Source organism: Puccinia triticina, chromosome 2A (assembly GCF_026914185.1).
Source record: "Puccinia triticina chromosome 2A, complete sequence".
Lineage (NCBI taxonomy): Eukaryota > Fungi > Basidiomycota > Pucciniomycetes > Pucciniales > Pucciniaceae > Puccinia > Puccinia triticina.
Window position 1 is genome coordinate 686,802 of NC_070559.1, and position 20,430 is coordinate 707,231.

A 20,430-nucleotide genomic window follows, 5' to 3' on the forward strand; every position below is an offset into this window, starting at 1 on the left:
GCAATAAGAGATAGCGAGCGGTTTCGCGATTGGCTTGGCAAAATTGGGTACAGGACTCCTGGAGAGCAATCGCGCGTTGGAACATTTCTTAGGTTGAGTTCCAGCGCGTCTTTACATCAATCTCAAGGCATTTGACGCCCTTTGCATAAAGATCAGGTTGAGCAAAACTGACAGCTCTTTTGAATCGTTCTCGTCGCTGCGGGGAGAAGCGCACGTAGCTAGATAAACCGTGAATTCGCTTCAGGATGGTGTTTGCAGCTTTAGGTTCTTTGGCAGGAGTGGTAAGCTGATTTTCATTTGAATCGGTTTCCAATTCTGTCGTGAGGATCGATTTTCCGTCTAAGTCATCTTCAATTGTTCCAAGCACCAAAATCCCAGCGGTAGCGGCTAAATTGATGACATGCGCAATACAACCCAGTAAATCTGTCTGGGGTTTGAATCCATCGAGCTGGAGAGCTAGCTTGTGGGCCATCTTGTTGTTCGTCGAGGCGTTGTCGGCAGTGATTGTATGCAACTTTTCAAGGCAGCTGTAATTGTCAAGAACATCATAAAATATATTGGCAAAGTTTTTGCCCGTATGATTTCCTGGTGAGAGTTTTCAAAACATGGGTTAATTAGGTTGGGAAAGAAGATGTAATGAAAATTTAAGCAAACCACCAACCTTGAACATGAGGAACAGCAAGTGTGATGTCTTTCATCTCAAATTTTTTGTTAATAAAATGGACTGTTACCGCCATGAACGCAGTAACATTCGGAGCAGTCCAGGCATCATGAGTGAACGACAGAAAATCCTCTTTGAGGAGTGATTGAATCTTGATGGTCTCTTGGCATTGAATATGTACCCTAGCGAGATGATTTGTGATCGTTTTTTGGCTAATTTGATCCAATAAAGGCATTGCTCCCTCGTTGAGAAGCCGAGCAAAGTCACGGAAAGATTTTCGCTCAACCACGGTGAATGGCAGGTCGCACTCTGCCAGGAAGTAAACAAGGGCATTCTTGATTGATTCACTATTAAGTTCAACCTGAAAGTGAAAGAATTTTCTTGTTTAATAAATCATAATATGTTGATACAAAAAATAAAGTGATTATAAAATGACTCACCTTTGCTTCAATCTTTCCTTTTTTTGCCCATTTTTCCATGTCAAATTGATTATTCTTTGTCTTATTCTGGATAGTCGGATCGGCCAATCGATGGGCTGACAAGAGGTGTCCATGCAGATTCTTGGTACTACCGCTTTTGTCCTTTTTCAATCGAGTTCCGCATAATGCGCCGTTCTTCCGGGCTATCGTGACCTGGCACACTACCTCGTTGGTTTCTTTGGATTCAACAAAGTGGTTCCAAACCCAAGATCTTTTGAGTGATCTGGGTGGCGATTTTGATGGTGCATCTCCTGCTTCATCATTGGATCCAAGGTCAATGACTGTTTGGTTCGAAGGCGGAGGGGTGCTAGAGCAACTGTTGGATTGGATTTTTTTGCGCTTCATTTTTTTAGGTTGGCCGTGGGATCCGGATTGTTGTCTGTATATATGGTCCGAGGCTCCAGCGGCAACGACTATATTGCCCTCAGGGGTTGATTTTTTTTTGGTTCCATCCCCGGGGTTCAGGGCATGCCCCAATCAGTCCGGGGTCTGTGCTTCGGGACAAGCCTCATGCCCCGTCCCGAACCCCGGGTCCCACCCTTACTAAGACCAAAACTACACAGGAAACCATGGAAAACACACCTTACACCCCTCTGGCTCAGCAATTACAACCCCTTCAATACACATCATTCAGTTACATACACACAAACACTCTACTTGGTTCATGTAATCTGTTACATGAGCCACACTTACCCAGGACCATGTAATCCATTACATGTACCACTCTGACAACCTGTGTATTCTTTTACATATACATTACATCATCAGCTGCACTCATTACATCTAATATTTTTGTCAGCCATCTGCTAGTCCAGACAGTGCAGAGACTGACAACCTGCCAGCCGCTAAAAAGGATAGCGGGCCTTGGGCCGTGTCTACGGCCAAGGCTTCTTCTTCTGTCTGAAAAGGAATCTGCTCTCAAGTGAGAATATTCCTGAACACTCCCCTGGTTCCCGCTCTTGAGTGAGGGCTTTCATTGTGCATTTTCTACGCAGCTCTCAGGGGATTGTCCCTGAGCCATTGGATGGTCATCGGACCACAAGTCAGCCCAGCTACAGCTAGAGTATAAGTACAAGGGCCCTTTTCCCCAAGAAAGGGCCCCCCAGATCATTCAACTGCCAAGCTCACCTTATTGCTGTATTCCAACATACACTGATTGGGGCTTTTTTGACTGATCCACACTATACATTTTTTCCTTCAACTTCCTCCACCACTGAGCCCGCTCCTGATTGTAATTTTCTCATCTTCTCCTCCTGTCCTAGATAGGACCATCCCTTTGAGTCCCACGGACTCTGGTTGCATACACTCAACCAGCCCCTCCAGAAGGAGGTGGGGCTTTCCTCCTTGTGCTGTGGCCAAGTCAAGCCCCAATAAACTGTTGTGACAGCTGAGATCAGCTGTGATCCTTAGGTATAGCTAAGTTTTATATTCAGGGCACAGCCACAATAGAGACCCGCCCTGACACTTCTACATATACATTACAACATCAGATGCACTCATCACACTGTGCTATGCACACATCATGCAGTCTCATGCAGTCTCACACATTCTTATGCAGGTGCATTCAGACTGATATACACCATGGGGCACTCCAAACGGCGGTTCAACGTGGAGACAACACCCGCAACCCCACCCTGAAGTTTTGGTATCACCCAGAGCAGGAGTGATTGCGACCCGCGGTGGGTGCAACCTCCCACGTGATTCCCACATGCAAGGCCCGCGGTTGGAGAAATACTCCTGTTGGCCTGCCATGGGCACCGCTGTGTGGCTTTGGTGAGGATCTTGAGTCCTGGTGGGCAAAAAATATCTGCCAGCCCCAACTTGAACCCAGGCCACAGTGATGATGCCAAGGGCTTGAGAGCAGGCCGGAGTACTCAGAACACCATGACACATGTTCATGGTATAACTCCTGATAATGCCGGTTTAGAACAATAAGTTCATGCTTTCCCCAAATCTTCTCAAAGGGCAACTGGAGTGTTAAGATTTGTTTTTTTTTTTTAATTAATCACCTATGTATCCTCTTTCTATACATGGAAAGAGGCACGGAAAACTCATCTTTTTTGGTTTCATTTCTTGGTTGGCCCAATGTGGGCGTAAGACTCCTAAATAGGGGTCTTCACTGATGGTTCAAAAGGAGGCACAAGGGATAGGCTGAAGAGCCTGGAAGTTATTCTAGTGCCAACATATACTGGATTTTGGGGACTAGCCAGTAGAGAGAAGGGATCCAAGGTTCTCTCTGTAAGTACAACTAGAGTGATGAGAGAGGAGAAGTAAAAGGCTTACCTAGCCAGTAGAGTCTAGAGAGAAGGGATCCAAGGTTCTCTACTGGACTAGGGAAGAGAGGAACTGAGACTAAGTACAATAGGCTTATGTAATCTTGTGAAAGACTATGTGAAAGTCTTGTAAGAGGATCCTGTGAGACCCCCAAATGTGGGGCTCACAGTGGGCTTAACCGGAGAACAACATTTGGCCGCGGCTCAGGGACAGCCTTGGTCAGCTGGGTTGCACACCCAACAGTTTCTCAACCGCGTGGTTCTGTCAACTCCGCCAACGTGGCATATTGAATGGGTTGGCCCGCCCGTGGAGCTGCATGGGTCGGGCCAAAGGGGGCCTGACCAATCATCAACACCAATCTACCCCTGCGTTCAAAATTGGGGTGGACAGGTTGGGGCCCACCTGGGCCAACCTGTCTGCAACCACGCTGTTGGTCCCACGTCAACCAATGCTCAAATTTGAGCAGTGGTGTAATAGGTGCTGCAGTCTGACAGCTGACAGATGACATCATGCAGGAGCATGCAGGTGTCAAGCTAGCAAAAACCACTCATGCAGCTTGCAGATGAAATCATTTGACAGGCCAGGCCAGCTAAAACCTCTCACCTTCTCTTTCTCACGAGCTAAATTCCCTCATATGACATCAAGAACTCATGTGACCTGTCAACAAAACTGAAACCAATACTATACACAGAAAGTATCACAGGGTTTTCTGCCAACTTGCACAGCTAAAAAACGGGGATGTTTATTTTTACAAACTCTTTTTTATAATGTAGGTACATTGTAAAGTCAAAGAGTTGTAAAAATACATAATGTGTGTCAAACAAATAATTTTACAATTTCAGGCCGCAAAATAGGCACTGTAAAATAAGAACTTGCAAAAGGTACATTGCAAATTTGCACCTGTGAGAGACCCATAAACATAATTGCAACTGAAATCTTACCAACACAACCCATTGTAAAAAATTGCACTGTAAAATTCCACAAAAGAAGCAAAAAAAATAATTTTACCAACTCATTCCGCTCACGAAGCGGGCACATTGTAAAAACCAAGTTGTAAAAATACAATTCAATTCCATCAAGTATACATTTGCGATGCCTTGGAAAAAAAGGCCAGCCTCAAAAAAAACCAACAGAAAGCAAGCACATCATGAGGAGAAAACAAGCGCGAGAGGAGAACACAGGCAAAAGAGGGAAATACCAGGGAAAAACGTGAAAAGAAGCCAGGCGCAAACAAGACAGAAACGGCCGGAAGGGGAAACGGACCGGACACAACAAGCGTTGAAAAGAGCAAATCAGAGCTTTCCGGTACGTGAAGATCTTCGCGTACCCACCTTACCCTTGCTAGTGGGACCTACCTTCTTTGTGTTAGTGGGACCTGGCATTGCGTTTGCAGCCGCGGCGGATTTCCAAGCAGCAAAGGCTCTCCGAGTGGCGGCGGCTTTCTGAGCAGTGGCAGCCTCCTCAGTGAGGGGGGCTTTCTGAGTCGGGGTGGCGTGATGAGAAGTTGAAGTGGGCGCACTCCCCTTCAAGAGCAATAGGAGCAAATTGTTGGATTTACCGTCATGCTACAATTCATACCTGGAATTTTCCGCAAGGCAATGAGACCTCCAGCTGGCAGCCGAGCGGGCGGTAATACGCTCCCATTCCGAGTTGTTTAAAGGAGCCGGCTGAAAGTTGGGGGGGGGGGGGCATTTCTTGACTCCTTTCTTGGGCGACCTCGTTTCACCAATGTGATCGTTTGGGTGGGGAGAAGCGGAGCGGTTGCATCATCGCGCGGGACCTTGATTGGTTCTTCGGGATGACTAAGGCTTGTATTGGCATCTCTGCAGGGACCTTCGAGGAGCGGCCCCGCCGGGCGGGAAGCATGGCATTGTTATTGAGCTTCTTTGGTGCAGAAGGGTGGGATTTCACTGCTTGACCTGTCGGTAACGGCGGAGATGTCTGAGTCTTCTGAGTCTTGTTCAGCCAAAGCCGGATTTTGATTGGTCGGCTTGTTGTGTTGCAAGAGTGAGGGGATCAGGAACTGTCGAAAAAGGACGGAGAAGTGTACTTTATAGTATGATTTGCTCAGCCCTTGGATCCAGCTCAGCTGGAAAGGTATCCATTGGCCAATGTCGTCACAATACATTGAGGTGGTGAGCAGATACCCCGAGTTGAAGAATTGGTAGGTAACATCGGAGATTAAACCGCCAGAATACAATGTGTTACCTGCTTCGCCACGATTGAGAAGGCGCTGAGACATCCAGTCGGTCTGGAACGTAAAGTGCTCGTGAGGCCTCTTGCACAATATTGATATGATCTCGAAGCCATTGCTGTGGACAGAAAGATCAAACATATTGATGTTAGCAAAAGTAGAACATCAATGATCTGGTCAGTAATGTGCAGCAACTCAACAGTTGCCATTCAAACAAGACATCCATGAACCGGTCGCCTCCATCGCCATCCTTGGATGATCCGGGCTCCATCTGCTGAAGTATCTGACGCCAAAGGTGCCGCAGTCAATCCGAGTTAGCTAGAGATTCGTGAATAGTCACTACACTGTTGCTTGGGTGGCCGGGCCCGGTTGCATTGCCAATCTTATAGGACAATGTGATCATAATGTGTCAGTTTGATCACCTTCCATTCCATAAGCCAAAATAAACGCAAATATAAAGAAAAAGGGGGACATACCTTCAGCTGGAGTGCACTCGCCTTCGGATTTTTCATGACGGTTTCAGTGAGGTCTTTCTTTGCTAGTGGGTCCGGTTTTTTTGATGATGGCCATCAATGTTTGTGAACACCTTGGTGACGGAGGAGACCCCAGCCGGTTTTTTTGTGGTAATCAAATCTGCACTGGGTATCCGAACAACTGTCCCAGATAACCTTCCCTGGGCAACGGCCTGCGAGCCCTGGGCATTTTGGATTACTAAGGAGGATATTCAGTTGATCAGTTTATTTTTGGAGAAGAAAAGCGGACAGAAGGCTTGATGTACTTACTTGGTGAGATGCTCTTCAATTTTTCCCACACCGGTGGGAGGCGGGCCACTGTAGTCACAACCTTCTTGATCACACCGAAACACACCCAAGCAGTAAATTCAAATGGTCTTCCACTCGTCGGAGTTGGTGCCGTTGCTAGACTTCTTGGAGAACCCAACTGCTCCAAAATTGTGATACTCGTCGCCAGGGCAGCGGAAAAAAGTCGTGGATCCGTTTGGGTAAAGTGGATACCCTTGGCGGTCCAATACGCAGCCGTGATCGATGTAGGTTGTAAATTCTTGGTCCATGGCGGCAGGAATCTGCCAGTTTGGCAGGTTGTCAGGCGCCCCGTTTGAGTCTTTGAGATCAGGTCGGCAAGGATGATGGCTATTTTTTGTATCTCCAGAGTTGGAATCCGTGGGGGGAGCGCTTACTGTGGCGGGGAGAGGTATACTGAGGGGAGGTGATAGCGTGGGAGGATAGCCGGGAGGGTCCAAAAGAGGGATGCCGGGTGGCACGCCGGTGGATGCTGTGATTTTCTTTCGGCGGGGCATTAATGTGTGGATATGCGCGTATGGTCTATGTGATAATTAAGCTTATTGCTTATCTTGGGTAATAGTAGAACTTTGGACGGCAGGGTATGTAATTAGGAAAGCTGATAAGCTTTCAAGCTTGATGGATGGGTGAAGGTTTGCAAAAATCAATATCCCAGGCGAAAAAAATGAATGGGGAGGTCGTTGGAAACCTATATGTCCGTGGCATGGTGGTTGGGTCAAAACCTAGTTAGGTCTGGGGAGATATAAGCTTCCCAAAGTAAGTTTAACTGGTGACTTGGAGGCATTGTGAGGGAAGGGGATGTAAACTTAATTGTTTGGTAAGTTATGTACATATTTACATGCATTGTAACATGCATTGTGACATGGCATACTGTAAAATTACAGGCCACCGCATCCTAGCTGCAAAATTACAAAATTTACATTACAACATGTCACTTTACAATGAGTGGTTGGTACGACATAAATTGTAAAACTAATTAAATAAGAGGTTTTGTACATATTTACGATGCCCCCACTTTACAATGGGGGGGCATTGTAAAACACAGTTTGTAAAAATAATTTACCCCCTAAAAAACATTTTTTTGGATTGCATGAGCCCTATATTCAAATAGGTCAGAAAATAATCTTCATTGGGATACAGATACATGCCAATACATTGCAGATACAGTATCTGTTTCAGTGTTGCTGTCAAGCACCAGCTAAAATACCCCATTGCAGCCTTCAGGGCAGCTAAAACACCTCATTCTCTTGTTACCCTGGAGCTAAAATGTCTCATCCTTTTCTGTTTAAGGGGGCTCTCCTAGGGATGAAACCGGGTCAGGTTCAGGTTGGAAAACAGTGCCTGAACCCGACCTGGAATTTAGTGCGGGTCGGGTTGGGTTGGGTCAGTTTTGAAAATATGCTGCCCAAACCCAACCCAGCATCTTACTGTTTCTGGTCGGGTCGGTTTCTGACCCGACAGGTCTTGGGTCAACCCAACCTAGTAGGCGCCAAAAACACCCAAATTTACTGTTGCAGGCATTGTAGTTGGGTCGCAGGCCAACCCAATTAGAAAATACGCTGTCCAAACCCGGCCCAAAAATCTAGTGGGTCTGTGGCGGGTTGGGTCAAAAACTAGTTTTTGAGACAAAAGCCAACCCAAACCCTGCCCCAGACCCAACACGGGTTGGGTACCCAGCGGGTCAACCCTAGGCTCTCCTTCCCCCAACAGTGTGTAGTTACTTTACTTTACAATATCTGAGGGATTTTTGTAAAGTAACTGCCCACTGTTATTGATAGCAGTAAACCGCAAACAGCGGGATCAAGTGTAACATAACGAGCCTCTTTTTTTGAGGCCGTTACAGGTAAAGTAATGTGTTATACAGCGATTACACATTATTGAGCAATAAAAGGCCAGATTGGCCCTATTTTGGCCTTTTATTGCTTGTTATCTTTCCCACTATCTGTTGCTCTGCGCTCAGATGTAGTAACAGTCATTGTAAAAAACAAAACCCTTGGTGTGATATTGATATTGCACTGCCGTTACCACTAACAATAACAATAATTGCCAGAAAGCATTACATTATTGTTACGTTAGGTGTTACTGTAGCAATGACTGCCCACTGTTGCTTCCCCCCATTTGTAATTTCTCTCAGTAAACTACTTGCACTCAGCTTACTCCATAAAAGTACAACACTTGCTCACTCTACAATACTAGCCCCCTCTTTATTGTGGTTTTACCCCCTTACATATAAATTACAACCTCATTACAAACCTTACACATCAGCTACATCACTATAAAAAGCAGTGGGTAGTTACTACACTTTACAATATCTGCACAATTTTTTTAAAGTAGCTATCCTGCTGTTACTTTTCCCACTGTCAGCTCCGGTCTCTTATGTGACGCGGAGTTGATGGGATTTTGGATACGCGCTGTAACGGCTAATGTAGCGGCCAGCGGAAAAGGGGCCGCACTATAACCTAAAAGGCCAATGGGAATAAACCACACCTCGACGCTGAACAGCGGAGGGGCTAGCACCCTTATGTAATAAGGGGACGCGGCGAGATTACTCGAGCCTAGCGCCGTGGCTTACACAAGGAATGAGCTTCTTGTCTTCTAGGATACAGGTGTTATAACACCCACCTGTACCTAGGGGAAAATACACGAAGAAGGAAAAAGCTGTAAAGGAAAAAGGTTAGTAGATTATATAAAACCCCACTCACTTTTATGGTTTAAAGTAAGGTTAGCAGGTTTGTATGTGTAATAATCTTGGGGGGAAAGATCCCCCCCTTTTATATTACAGGATCAGCTCCCTCCTTCGAGTCAAGGTCCTGAGGGATCCTTAACTCCAAGGAGGTGTGAACACGGAATTCAGAAGGGGATTTACATAAATATGTATGTAATCACCCTATTTGTACATATATTAAGCTTAATCAGGATAAATACACAGAGAGATAAGATTATCTCTCTCTGTATAAACAGATATGTAATCAATGTGAAATAAGGTTAATTACATACTCAAAAGAGTGTGAAATATGTACTAAACACATAATAATAGCACATTGAAATAAAAGGTACACAATTAATGTAATGACAGGGAATTGAACTCTTGACTGTATGTACATGAGTCAATCATTGAAGAAGTCTTTTAACCATTAGGCTATAAGACATGTACTCTGCATTGTAGACACATGGACTTAGTGTCTCAGTGTCTGACACCCACCGTTATCATTAGCAGTAACGCGCATAAAGCGACATGACAGGTAAAGTAAAAAGCATTTTTTTTGAGGCCATTACTAGTAAAGCAACGCGTTATCAAGCAATAAAAGGCCAGATTAACCCTTTTTTTGCCTTTTATTGCTTTTTATCTCGCCTGAGGTCTTTTGCTCTTTGCTAAGATATTGCAACAGCCGCCCAAAAAAATTATCCCCTTGCTGTGATATAGTTATTGCACAGCTGTTACCAGTAACAAAAACAATAAAGGCAAGAAATTGTTACATTATTTTTATGTTACGTGTTACCATAGCAATAACTACCCACTGTTGCTATAAATCTTAAGCCACCTGCTCAAAGTAGGCTATCTTTTGATACACCTCCCCTATCACTACATTAAACCTTCCAACCTGAGATCGGGGGGCTTGTTTTAGTTTCTAGTGACCCAGGAAAGGCAGATGTTCCCTCATACATCCCTTTCCGCACTCAGCACAAGGCTCTCAGGAACACTTTTGAGCTTTAAACTGGCTCCATAATGCTCCGCTCCAACATTGTTTTTCATTTCTCACAGTTTTTTCCTTTCTTTTCTTTTGTGTTGTTGTGCGTGGGATTTGTTGTGAGGTCTGTGCGTTTGTCACACGTGAGGATAGGATGAAACCTTCCATGAAATGCTCCGCCCGGAGAACAAGTGTGATTCCACACTTGGAGCATGGGTTGGCATGGGAATTTTCTTATCCAAGGGATAACCATCAAAGTTTCTTGATCAATCTTCATTGTTTAATTCTTGTGGAGTCTTCTCTGCCCTTGTCTTCTTGCTTTCTGGACCTCAATAAGCCAACAAAGCCTCTGCCAGGCTTCCAACCTCTGCATATAATTTGAAATCCAACCCAACCAAACCACCTATCAATTTTGATTTCCCTTTTTTCTCATAATCTGGACCAACATAGAGGGCAGCCTAAACAGCAACTTTCTTCCCCTCTCCCTACTGCCTCCGCCTAGGATCAACACTGGGAAGTTACACTATCCAGGTTGCTTGGATGTCATTTAGTTATCCAGTCCTGCGTAATGTGAAAAACAACATAAATAGAATCTGTGGGTGTCACAAGAAAGCTTGAATGTTTCTCAACATGATGGGACCTAATTTCTTCAAAGAAATTCATGTTTTTGTTTTTGAAATATCACTTTTGTCATCAAAAATTAGTTATCTAGCCTAAGTTACCCAGATAACTAATTTTTGTTCACAAAAATGATATTTCAACATGAAAAATAGGAGTTTCTCGTAACTTCCCAGTGTTGAGGATGCACGTAGTCCCATAGCGTCTGTATCCTAGTTGCTAAAGGCAGGACTCTAGTACACTGCAAGAAAAACTCTAGAAACTGCTTGCAGTTGAGATGCAAGAGCTCAAGGCAAGCTGTGCCTCATGCAAGAATCAAGCACTGGTTGATTCCATGCACATTGCATAATCTATGCAAGAGTGAGTCTAAGGTACAAAAAACTGAGTACAGGCTCCAAAATACTGAGTTGATACCTGTGTGAATTCCTCTTTCATGTCAAAATTTCCCTTTCATGTGAAAATTCCCCTTTCATGTGCACATACCCCTTTCATGTACACATACCCCTTTCATGTGCACATACCCCTTTCATGTGCACATATCCCTTTTTTATGCATTCACCCCTTTCATAATGTGTACATACCCCCTTATGTGCACATACCCTTTTCACATGCGTGTATCCCTTTCATGTGCATGTATCCCTTTCACAATGTGTAAATACTCCTTTCATCATGCATTCATGACCCGATTTCCCCTTTGAGTTTTTTACATCCCTTACAATACCCCTTTCATCATTCATTTTTACATACCCCTTTGATTTTTACATATCCCTTTCATGTGCAAATACCTCTTACTGAACATACCCCTTTCATGCATACATACCCCTTTCATGTATACATAGACCTTTCATGCATACATACCCCTTTCATACATGCATACCCCTTTCATGCATACATACCCCTTTCATCATGTGTACATATCCCTTTTATGTGTTAATACATCTTCTCACATTCCCCTTTGATGCATACATATTTCTTTCATATGTACAAATCCCTTTCATGTGTACATACCTTTTTTATATTATTCTGGCTGGATTCAATGGCTCAGTGAGTGTTTACTAATGAAAGCAAATAAAAGGGTGCTCGGGGGGATGCTCATTTGCCTCAGTCTACTGCATGAGCACTACAGCATGTTCAGCATTGAGATGCTGAACAAGGTACACACTCAAGGTGCACCAGCAGGGAATTTGGGTGCTTGACTCCAGCTTGAGCTGAGGCTTGATTCAAGCTTGCTGCATCTCAACTGCAAGCAGTTTCTAGAGTTTTTCTTGCAGTGGTATGTGTTTCAGCATAGCTGAGGTTGTGAGTTCAACTCTCACCAGACACATCTTCATTTTACAGTCTCTACAAACCCCAGCAGCAAAATGTGCATGAAAAAAAGGTTGAGATTTTCTTGAAAGCAGGCCTTTCCTTTGAAGATGGGGCCATTTATCACCATCCAGCCCCCTTAGAGTGGTGTAAAAAACAACTCAAAAACCAATCTGATCCTTTCTGCAATGGCTTGTGCCTACCTTGGATGTTCAGGAAGCTCTTGTGCAGCAGAAATATTATTCTCCACTGACCCAAATGTAGGGATGTAAACTGCTTGGGTTTGGTTCAAAAAATTGTCCCCAAATCTGACCCAATGTGAACACTGGGTTGGGTTGGGTTTGGACAAAAATTCAAATCTACTCCCCAAACCCAAATACATTGATGAGCAGTTGGGTCCAGGTTGGTTTGGTGTTGGGTCTTGGGCCAACCCAAGCTTTTTTGCCAAGGCAAACTCAGAAATGACTGTGGATTTCAACAGTGAAAGTTGGGTTGCTTTAGGATGCTCCTGGAGTAGCTACCTCTTTCTGAGTGTTGGGGGCAGATTCATTCACCTTGATTTCAGCAGACTCCAAGGTTGACAATGATGTAATAATACTGGGTGCTTTTTTGATTGTGTAATTTGTGATTGAGTCTGTATGTGGTAGTGGGAGTGGACTTAAGCCTGGATGGCAGAATATCTCATTAACATATTGCAGCCCCTGAAGGTGTCCTAGGGGCTCCAGTCAGCAATACATGTCATAAATACATGCATTATTATGTGTACATCTAGAAATTAAGCCACCATGAACTTTCCCAATCCGGTCTCAATTTGGTTCATGGGTCAACCCAAATGGAAAAAACCTTGCCCAAACCCAATCCAATTATCTAATTGGGTCTCAATGGGTTGGGTTGGGCTGTATTTTCAAAGAGAGTCCTGAAGGCTGCCTGAACCCAACTCAGAACCCATTGGGTTGACTAAACCCATTTACATCTCTAGCTTCCAATGTATGTAGCAGTATTAGTAACCCAGGTAGATTGCTCCCTTCAACCATGTCATGCTGTGTCAGCAGCCTCATGTATTTATGTGAAAGGGTGCCTCTTACAGGTGAATTTGGGGTGACTATAAAAGCTTTGGCAGCTGTGGTACCCACAGAACCAAAAAGAGATAGTATTTTCTTTCTGCAGTTTTCTTGTTAGAAGTAACCAGTAAAAACTTTCACCCTTGCTAACATAATTGAAATTAGCTACTTTTCTTGCTTCAATAATGTAACAAGCCTTTTTTTCTCTTGAAAAAAAAACCAACAGTACCATACCAAGCTACTGTTACTGGTAATGTTACCAATAACAATGAAAAAAATACATTTCTGTTTTGGTAGCCTTTACCAGTACCATAACCAATCATTGTTGCCAGGAAAAAGTTGTGTTTTTTTGTTATTTTTTGTAAAATTGGGGTTCCAACTTCTTTTTCAGGATTTGACTTCCAACTCCCAAAAAGTCCCTATGCCAATTGTTGGTCTGGGGACCAGATCAGGATGTCAAAATCTTGCACTCTCAACATCCACTACTTGAGTTGTAATTTTAATTTTTGGGAGTCAATCAATCAAGCCCCTATTTTTTTCTATTTTGATGATTCAGCAATTGTAAACAAGCAGGACAGAAAGCAGTGGGGGGACGGGCAAAGTGGTTCCTTCTGTTTCTTCTTTTTTAGAAGAGGCAAGTAGCACTGCGGGGTGGGCCTTGTAATTAGATGGCTTGGAATTGGAAGCTGGGTAAGATAGATGTGGATTAAAGTTGAGTCTGAGTGTGAAATCAGATCTTTCCGGCCAACAGGTTCCTGATTATTTCACGAGCAGTGATCCTAATGGTATGATAAACGGTGATCAAGTCAAAGGTAGACAAGACCGAATCGGCCAATCCAAACGGTAACATTGGGGGAATCCAACCTGTCATACATTGTATTTGTTTTTGCTTTTGTTTTTGAGGGCGGGAAGATATCAAAAAATTAGATCAAATTAACCATTTTCCAGTGATGGTTTTTATGTTTACAGCTAGGTGGCAGAGAAAAAGACCAAAGCGTACCCTGAGCTAGTTCCAGAGCCCAGCACCCATCATCGGGCATCTTGTACTGTTTCACTTCACCTCTTTTGAGGTGGTGAACCGAGCCCTTCTTGTAAACTTCAGCTTGCAAGCTACCTGCTGCGAAAGCAGTCTGTTGGCCAGAGAGGATATGAAAGTAATCGTCGGCAGTATGGCGGCCACTATGACCTTCGGTTCCGATCGGGGTTCCAAAGATGATCAGATACTCGGTAATGGAGGCGTGGATGATGTACATCGCACCCATCGCGCCGCCGGCATTGTTGAAGACCCATTCTGACGGGTAGGGTGACGCGCTTTGGGTGGGGTCGGGGAACGGGTTGGCGGTGATGTGCGCCTTGAGTTTAGGTTGGGACTCGAAGGTCTTGATAATGTGGTGGACGACGCTCGAAGTCGAATTGGGGTATCGATCGATGGCTTCTAGGGCGATTTGATGGACCTCGGTGGGATCAAATATATACCATCGCGACTTAACAAGACGAACAGGTGATGGGCCCACACCAAAGCAAACTGAGGTGCATCAGGGATCACAAGCAGGTGTCTCGAGAAGTGAGTTTCAGACAGACCTTGATTGCATCCGCCCAACGGTAGACCCCCAGAAAGACGGCACTGAAGATGGTCAGCAGGAGTGTCCGACGGGTGATTGATACCAAGGTCGAGGTTGGAGGCTGCTTCTGGATGTGAATTGCCTTCGGGCGCGAGCCGGACGCGACTCGGGGGCCGAATACAGATCGATTCATGTCGGAGTTTGGAGCTATACGGATTCAGTTGGGGGGAATATGGTTGCAGGAGGCTGCTGTTCTCGCTGGTTGTTGATGGGGCTTTTGCTCCTACCGAGTCGGTCGAAGTGGCTCATGACGGGGCAGGGCTGGAATCAGTGGATGGTTAAATATCTCCGGAAGCGGCAAGTCCCGAACTCCGCCAAGTCACGACGATTTTGGATATCTTCCCCCTCTAAACCAAGGCCATCGACGTTAGGAGGCTCAAGAGAACCATGTGAAGGGCAACCAAAGCATCTCATCAAAACCCAGAGACTCTATTGCCAGTCTTCAGCTCATGGCGGCCGGCTCTGGAACTCTCCTGGCTGATTCTTGACCCTGAAGATTCGCATCGATTTCCCGATTCCCACTTTTAAATCAGCCCCAGTGCCCTTCAGGAGACAAGCTTGACATTTGAAACATCGGCATAGTCGCATGTCAAGGCCTTCTGCAAGAGCCTTGAACTGTATTTTTTCTAGCCATGCCGACCAGAACATGATCTAGAATGTTAGAAAAATACACTCTAGACTGCAAACGTTCATGACTTTCACGCATCAAAACAACTCCAACGTTTGTAATTCCTTGGGGGCCCGGCAATGACTCCGGGCCTGTGATGTTCGACGCGACGCTGGACCAGGGTGACTGGCATACGTCTCACTGTTCAGGCCGGGCCACCGGGAGTGCCGGAGAACGGCTCGATAGTGGATTCCTCGTCATCCTTGCCTCGGCCCCACGGACATTCACCAACCGTCGCCCCGGAGAGATTGGTGAGATCCCGTGGCAAGCGAGGTTGCAATTACTCTTCTACTTGTATTATAGCCATCCCACCGGGCAGGCATTTCCAATGTCTAATTAAAGGTTTTTCTTGAGTTGCGAAATAAATTTCAGATTTTCTTTCTTTTTGAAAGATTTACAACCAGGCGCAAAGCGAAATAGTAATACAATACATACAAACCATCTATGAAGCGTGGTCGAGGACAGCTGCTGGTCGTCGAGTTGGAAGACAAGTGCTGCGCAAAGTTTTGAGGTATTGTCGATCATTCTTCTTCTTCTGAATCGATCTCAATCATCGTGATCCTCTTTTTGGGACGTTGGTTGGCTGAACTTTTGCGGACAGGTTTGAGGATCGGCTGCTGCAGGAGCGGAAAAGTGAGGGGTGGGACTGCCAGCCAAGTAGGATGGTGATTGAAGTTCCTGCAGCACATATTGGTTACGTACATCTTCATCATGCCCACTATCATCATCGCCATCTGATCCTACCAACTTGAACGAGTTCTTTCCTTTGGAACATTCGATCATGGAGTCAGAGTCATCGGCTAGCTTGCGCTTCTTAGGGCCGAGTTCCTTGTTTTTGGTTTTGGCAGCAGTTGTCGCTTTAGGGTTCGATGAGGGCGAGCTCGAGGCGATGAGGACTTCGATGTGACTGGGAAATTTTTTTCCAGTGGCAGAACGTATCATGTCACGAGCAGACATTAGAACTCGAGCTTTTGACCCAAGTTTAATGTAGCTATTCACTGTGTAGGCAGCTGTGGGGAATAAAGGAGAGAAAATGGTGAGGTTTCCGAGAGTTTGACGATGGGCAATCGTGATTCAACCCACTGGCAACAAATTGTTCTTGTAGATAACCCCGTAAAAGCAAGTGGAGTATCAACGTTTCAACTTGCTAGTGATCATCAATACATAGAAAAAGGGCAGGCATATTATTGTATTGTCTCCACGGCGACTGGTATCTTGAAAGGAAACACTGACATCTTTTTTCAGTAAGAGCTTTTCGCTTAAATCCGGTGCCGGTAATTCTGCAGGCACTTCAGATCCGAAATCGTCCGAATCTTTATTTGTTCGAGTATTCTTAATGATTGTTGACATCGGGGTGCCAATTCCGCGCACCAGATCTCCCAATTGAATCAGGGTGAGCCGAGCGCTCATCTTGGTAACATATGCCACTACGTCACAGATCTTGAGAGCCTGTAGGGTCAAATCGTCATGTTTGATATCGGAAGGGGCCCGTTTGCAGTTGTCACAATGTCCGCAAGGTTCCTGGGAGAATGGAAGGATGCGATCTGAAGCCGAGTGTGAGGTGTTGAAGTATTCTGCAAAGAGGAGACTGCGACAGCGTTCCAGTTCGGTGGCGTATCTGGCCATGGAGTAAACTGCAAGCAACCAAGTCTCAATCGGCTATTCTGCCCATCTATGATAACATAATGCAAAAAAAAAAGAATTATATACGTTTCGGGATAGCATCGACCTCCGAGGCGACCATTCCGGATAACCTCAGAAGGTCAGTCGTTTTCCAAAATAGCAAACATTCTGAAACCTGACCATCACGCCCAGCACGTCCGGATTCCTGATAGTAACCCTCCATACTTTTCGGAAGTGTATGGTGAATCACAAATCGGACATGAGGTGCATCGATACCTGGGAAGACCCGGTAAAAGTGATTTGCGATCAGTAGGAATTGAATAGCCCAGTCAAGCAGTTTTATCTAACATTTCACTGACCCATCCCAAACGCCGTCGTAGCGCAGACCACTGCTCACATAAGAAACAAAATCCCAACATAATTATTGAAATGATGGAAAGCATCGGAAGGGTTAAGTTCATGGTGATGAGTTAACCTTGAGTGGAACCTCCTCTCCAGGAAGTATGGACTTGATGTTTCTGTGAGTCCGATAAACTAGCATGATATATCCCGGTAGTTATACGGCCCTTGCTCTGTGAAATTAGTCCCTGGGCGACGGTTGTGGTATCCTGCAACCCAGGTGACAGTTAGCTAGACATCAACAAAGGCAAGGAAATGTCGGAGAAAATACCTTTTGTGAAAGAGTGTAGATAATACCCTGAGAACCGGAGTGATTCTTCTCAATCCATTCCACAATATGATCAATAAGATCGGTATTAGAAGAGGGTTTTTTTAAAACTTGGTAATGTAGGTTTGGTCGACTCAATGGTGATCTGGATATATTAAAAGGGCAGAGATCATGTTAGTCTGCTGGAGTGGTTAGATGGAAGAACACAGGTTACTTGCGTGAAGAGGACTGTCCCCTTCGGTTTAGCTTTATCTCCATTCGTGATTGGTCCAAGTTTGAGGATCTTGAGTACATCAGCCATGACGCGTGGTGGACAGGTAGCGGTTAATGCGACGATCGGGATATCTACTCAATTCAGGTTCGACGATTAGCCGGCGGAGCAGCGTGTCTAACCGGCATGTTGAATGGCTGACCAGGAAAGAGGGTTTTTAGGATTGAGAGCTGTTTGTAATCAGGCCTGAAGTCGTGGCCCATTGATGAACAGCAATGTGCCTCGTCAATTATCACCCGCGAAAGTCGTTTTGACCCATACATCTACATGATTGAAAGAAGCATTAATTGATCCATTCAGGAAAAACGAAGAGCCGAAGAAACTCGCACCTTTTGTAATGTGGAGACAAATGTCTTAGATTTTGCGATTTTTTCCGGGGTTACCTGGAGGATGGACAAGTGAGTCATCGGGTCCAGATGGAGGCCCAACGGAGCTTCAAGACAATGACCTACATAGCATAATTTGATGGGTGTCAGCTCGCTCTCAGAAGCTTTTCCTTTTCCTTTTACTCTGCTACGTGAACTATTCTGCTCCACATCTGAATGAAGCAATCGTTTCATGATTAGGCTAGCATCTTGTCGGGTGGTCGAAGCATTCAACATTTCTGCTGGGACACCCGCCTCTTTGAGATGCATGTTTTGGTCGGCCATGAGTGCGACGAGAGGTGAAATGACCAAGGTGGTTCCTTCTGATATAAGTGCTGGGAGCTGGTAGGTCAAACTTTTACCTGGAAGGTATAAAAACCATCGCGTCAATCAACATGTGATTGTTTTATCAAGTATTGAAGACCAGCTTACCTCCGCCGGTCGGCATGATCACGAGGACATCCCGGTTCGACAAGACCGCATTACAGACAGCTTCCTGATTCAACCTGAAGCGATCGATCCCCCAGATTTTCTTCATGGTCTCATGCAGAGCTTCCGTCCAGGTCCACGGTATTTTTTCCTCACCCGAGCTCGGGGGTTTAAACTCGGATGTGAAGTCAATGAACCTCTGGGGCACCCGGTCGACTCTTGCCGGTTGTGTGGGCTCGAACTCGTCGTTCAGAATACTGATTTCATCCGCCGATCCATCCAGTAGTGACTGTAGTCTGGAAGTCAATGCCTTTTCGGTTTCTTGTAAGGATTCAATCGAAGCCCTGACGATCGCTAGCTCCTCTCGGATTGCGTCAATCTTCTCGCTCGACATGATACGTATCTGGCCTTGGCCGAGACTCGGGAGTGTTCGAATGCCAGGTCGATGGTCGATGGTTGGGCTGACACGTTGGTTGGCGGGGTGTTTGTCAAATTGTCCCTACCCGCGGCCTTCGAGGTGGCCGAGACATTCCTCAAACAGCCAACCTGAGCTTCATTTCATTCCGTCAATCCACGCGCATATATGCAACTTTGTTCAAGTTCAGTCTTGAACACTGAGTTGCAAAAGTGCATGCAAGCCACACCACACCCCCAAATCCTGCTTGAATGTTTTTTGGAAAGTTGGTGTTAAGACTTGAACACAAACTTGCAAAAGTACATGCAAGTTGTGCATGGCCAACTTTGAATCATCCTATCCAAGCTAGTTCGGCACAAAGCAGCAAGAACAATCAAAGGACCTCATGATGAAGGAGGAGGAAACACCCACGGCCGCCGGCACCTCCGGGGATCATGAGCGTGACTCGGGCCCCACAGGTTACCGGACCGGTCATGAAAATTCAATCAGAACAACCAATCGGACCAATCGGTGTCACGCCTGTCACGCCTTGCCTGCAGTCATCAATCGATGACTGTACGAGTTCATCGCAGGTAGCGACAGCGTTGATTAGGCACTATGTGCTTTGGTCTTGTGCCACGCTGAGGGAACATCCGTCTAGGTGACTGGTCACAGTGTGTTTCCCAATCATCAAAATGCAAGGCCATGAGATGTGTGACAAGCTTGATTGTGCGGCATTGAGCCGGTGCGGATTCATAAGAGTCGGAAAGTGCGATGTAAATACCATCCTTATGTTTCCTTTATGCTCACTCACCAGATGGTACGATGACTGCTCAGTCCAATGATGCCTAATGATAGCTAATGATGCCATGTCCTGAATCCCGTCGACTCATCCAACGAGCTATCCTGTTATGGATGAGCTGGTCAGCCCAGCTATATATCGGTCAAGCCAAGCAGTTTGGGAAGTTCACCGTGCCCACCAACATTGGACACGCAAGGGGGGCATACGCGCTACCACTGATTGACTTTTTCGGATTTTCTCATCAAGAGGCGTGTACATAGATGCCTAACCCTTTTGAGCACACCAAGATTTCTGGAGTAAGGGAGAACGTCTGACCGTGCGTGGCGCTACAGTCAATGTAAGTTTTGGCTCTCTTGCCTCGTGGGCTCTCGTGGGTCACCCTGCGAAGAGTTGTCGATTTCAGGCTTGGTTACTTGCGCAAGGTGGTCACCCGCGTCTTGGATGCTCCTCAAAGTGAAAGTCAATGATTTTAACAGGGTCAAAGCCCAGTA

At 45.5% G+C, this 20,430-nt stretch overlaps 2 protein-coding genes across 2 annotated transcripts; both read right to left on the reverse strand.

Moving 5' to 3' along the window:
• Positions 1-13,905: 13,905 nt before the first annotated feature.
• PtA15_2A81 (uncharacterized protein) lies at positions 13,906-14,854 on the reverse strand (the record flags this gene model as incomplete). Its single annotated transcript, XM_053166879.1, has 3 exons — positions 13,906-13,988; positions 14,100-14,583; positions 14,681-14,854. 3 exons carry the CDS (start codon positions 14,852-14,854, stop codon positions 13,906-13,908), a joined length of 741 nt encoding a protein of 246 aa, XP_053017324.1.
• Positions 14,855-15,934: 1,080 nt separating this feature from the next.
• On the reverse strand, positions 15,935-19,137 carry PtA15_2A82 (uncharacterized protein; the record flags this gene model as incomplete). The annotated part of the gene is made up of 12 exons (XM_053166890.1): positions 15,935-16,398; positions 16,472-16,535; positions 16,622-17,022; positions 17,099-17,287; positions 17,371-17,400; positions 17,487-17,619; positions 17,682-17,726; positions 17,893-18,023; positions 18,092-18,212; positions 18,279-18,397; positions 18,473-18,676; positions 18,747-19,137. 12 exons carry the CDS (start codon positions 19,135-19,137, stop codon positions 15,935-15,937), a joined length of 2,292 nt encoding a protein of 763 aa, XP_053017325.1.
• Positions 19,138-20,430: the final 1,293 nt, after the last annotated feature.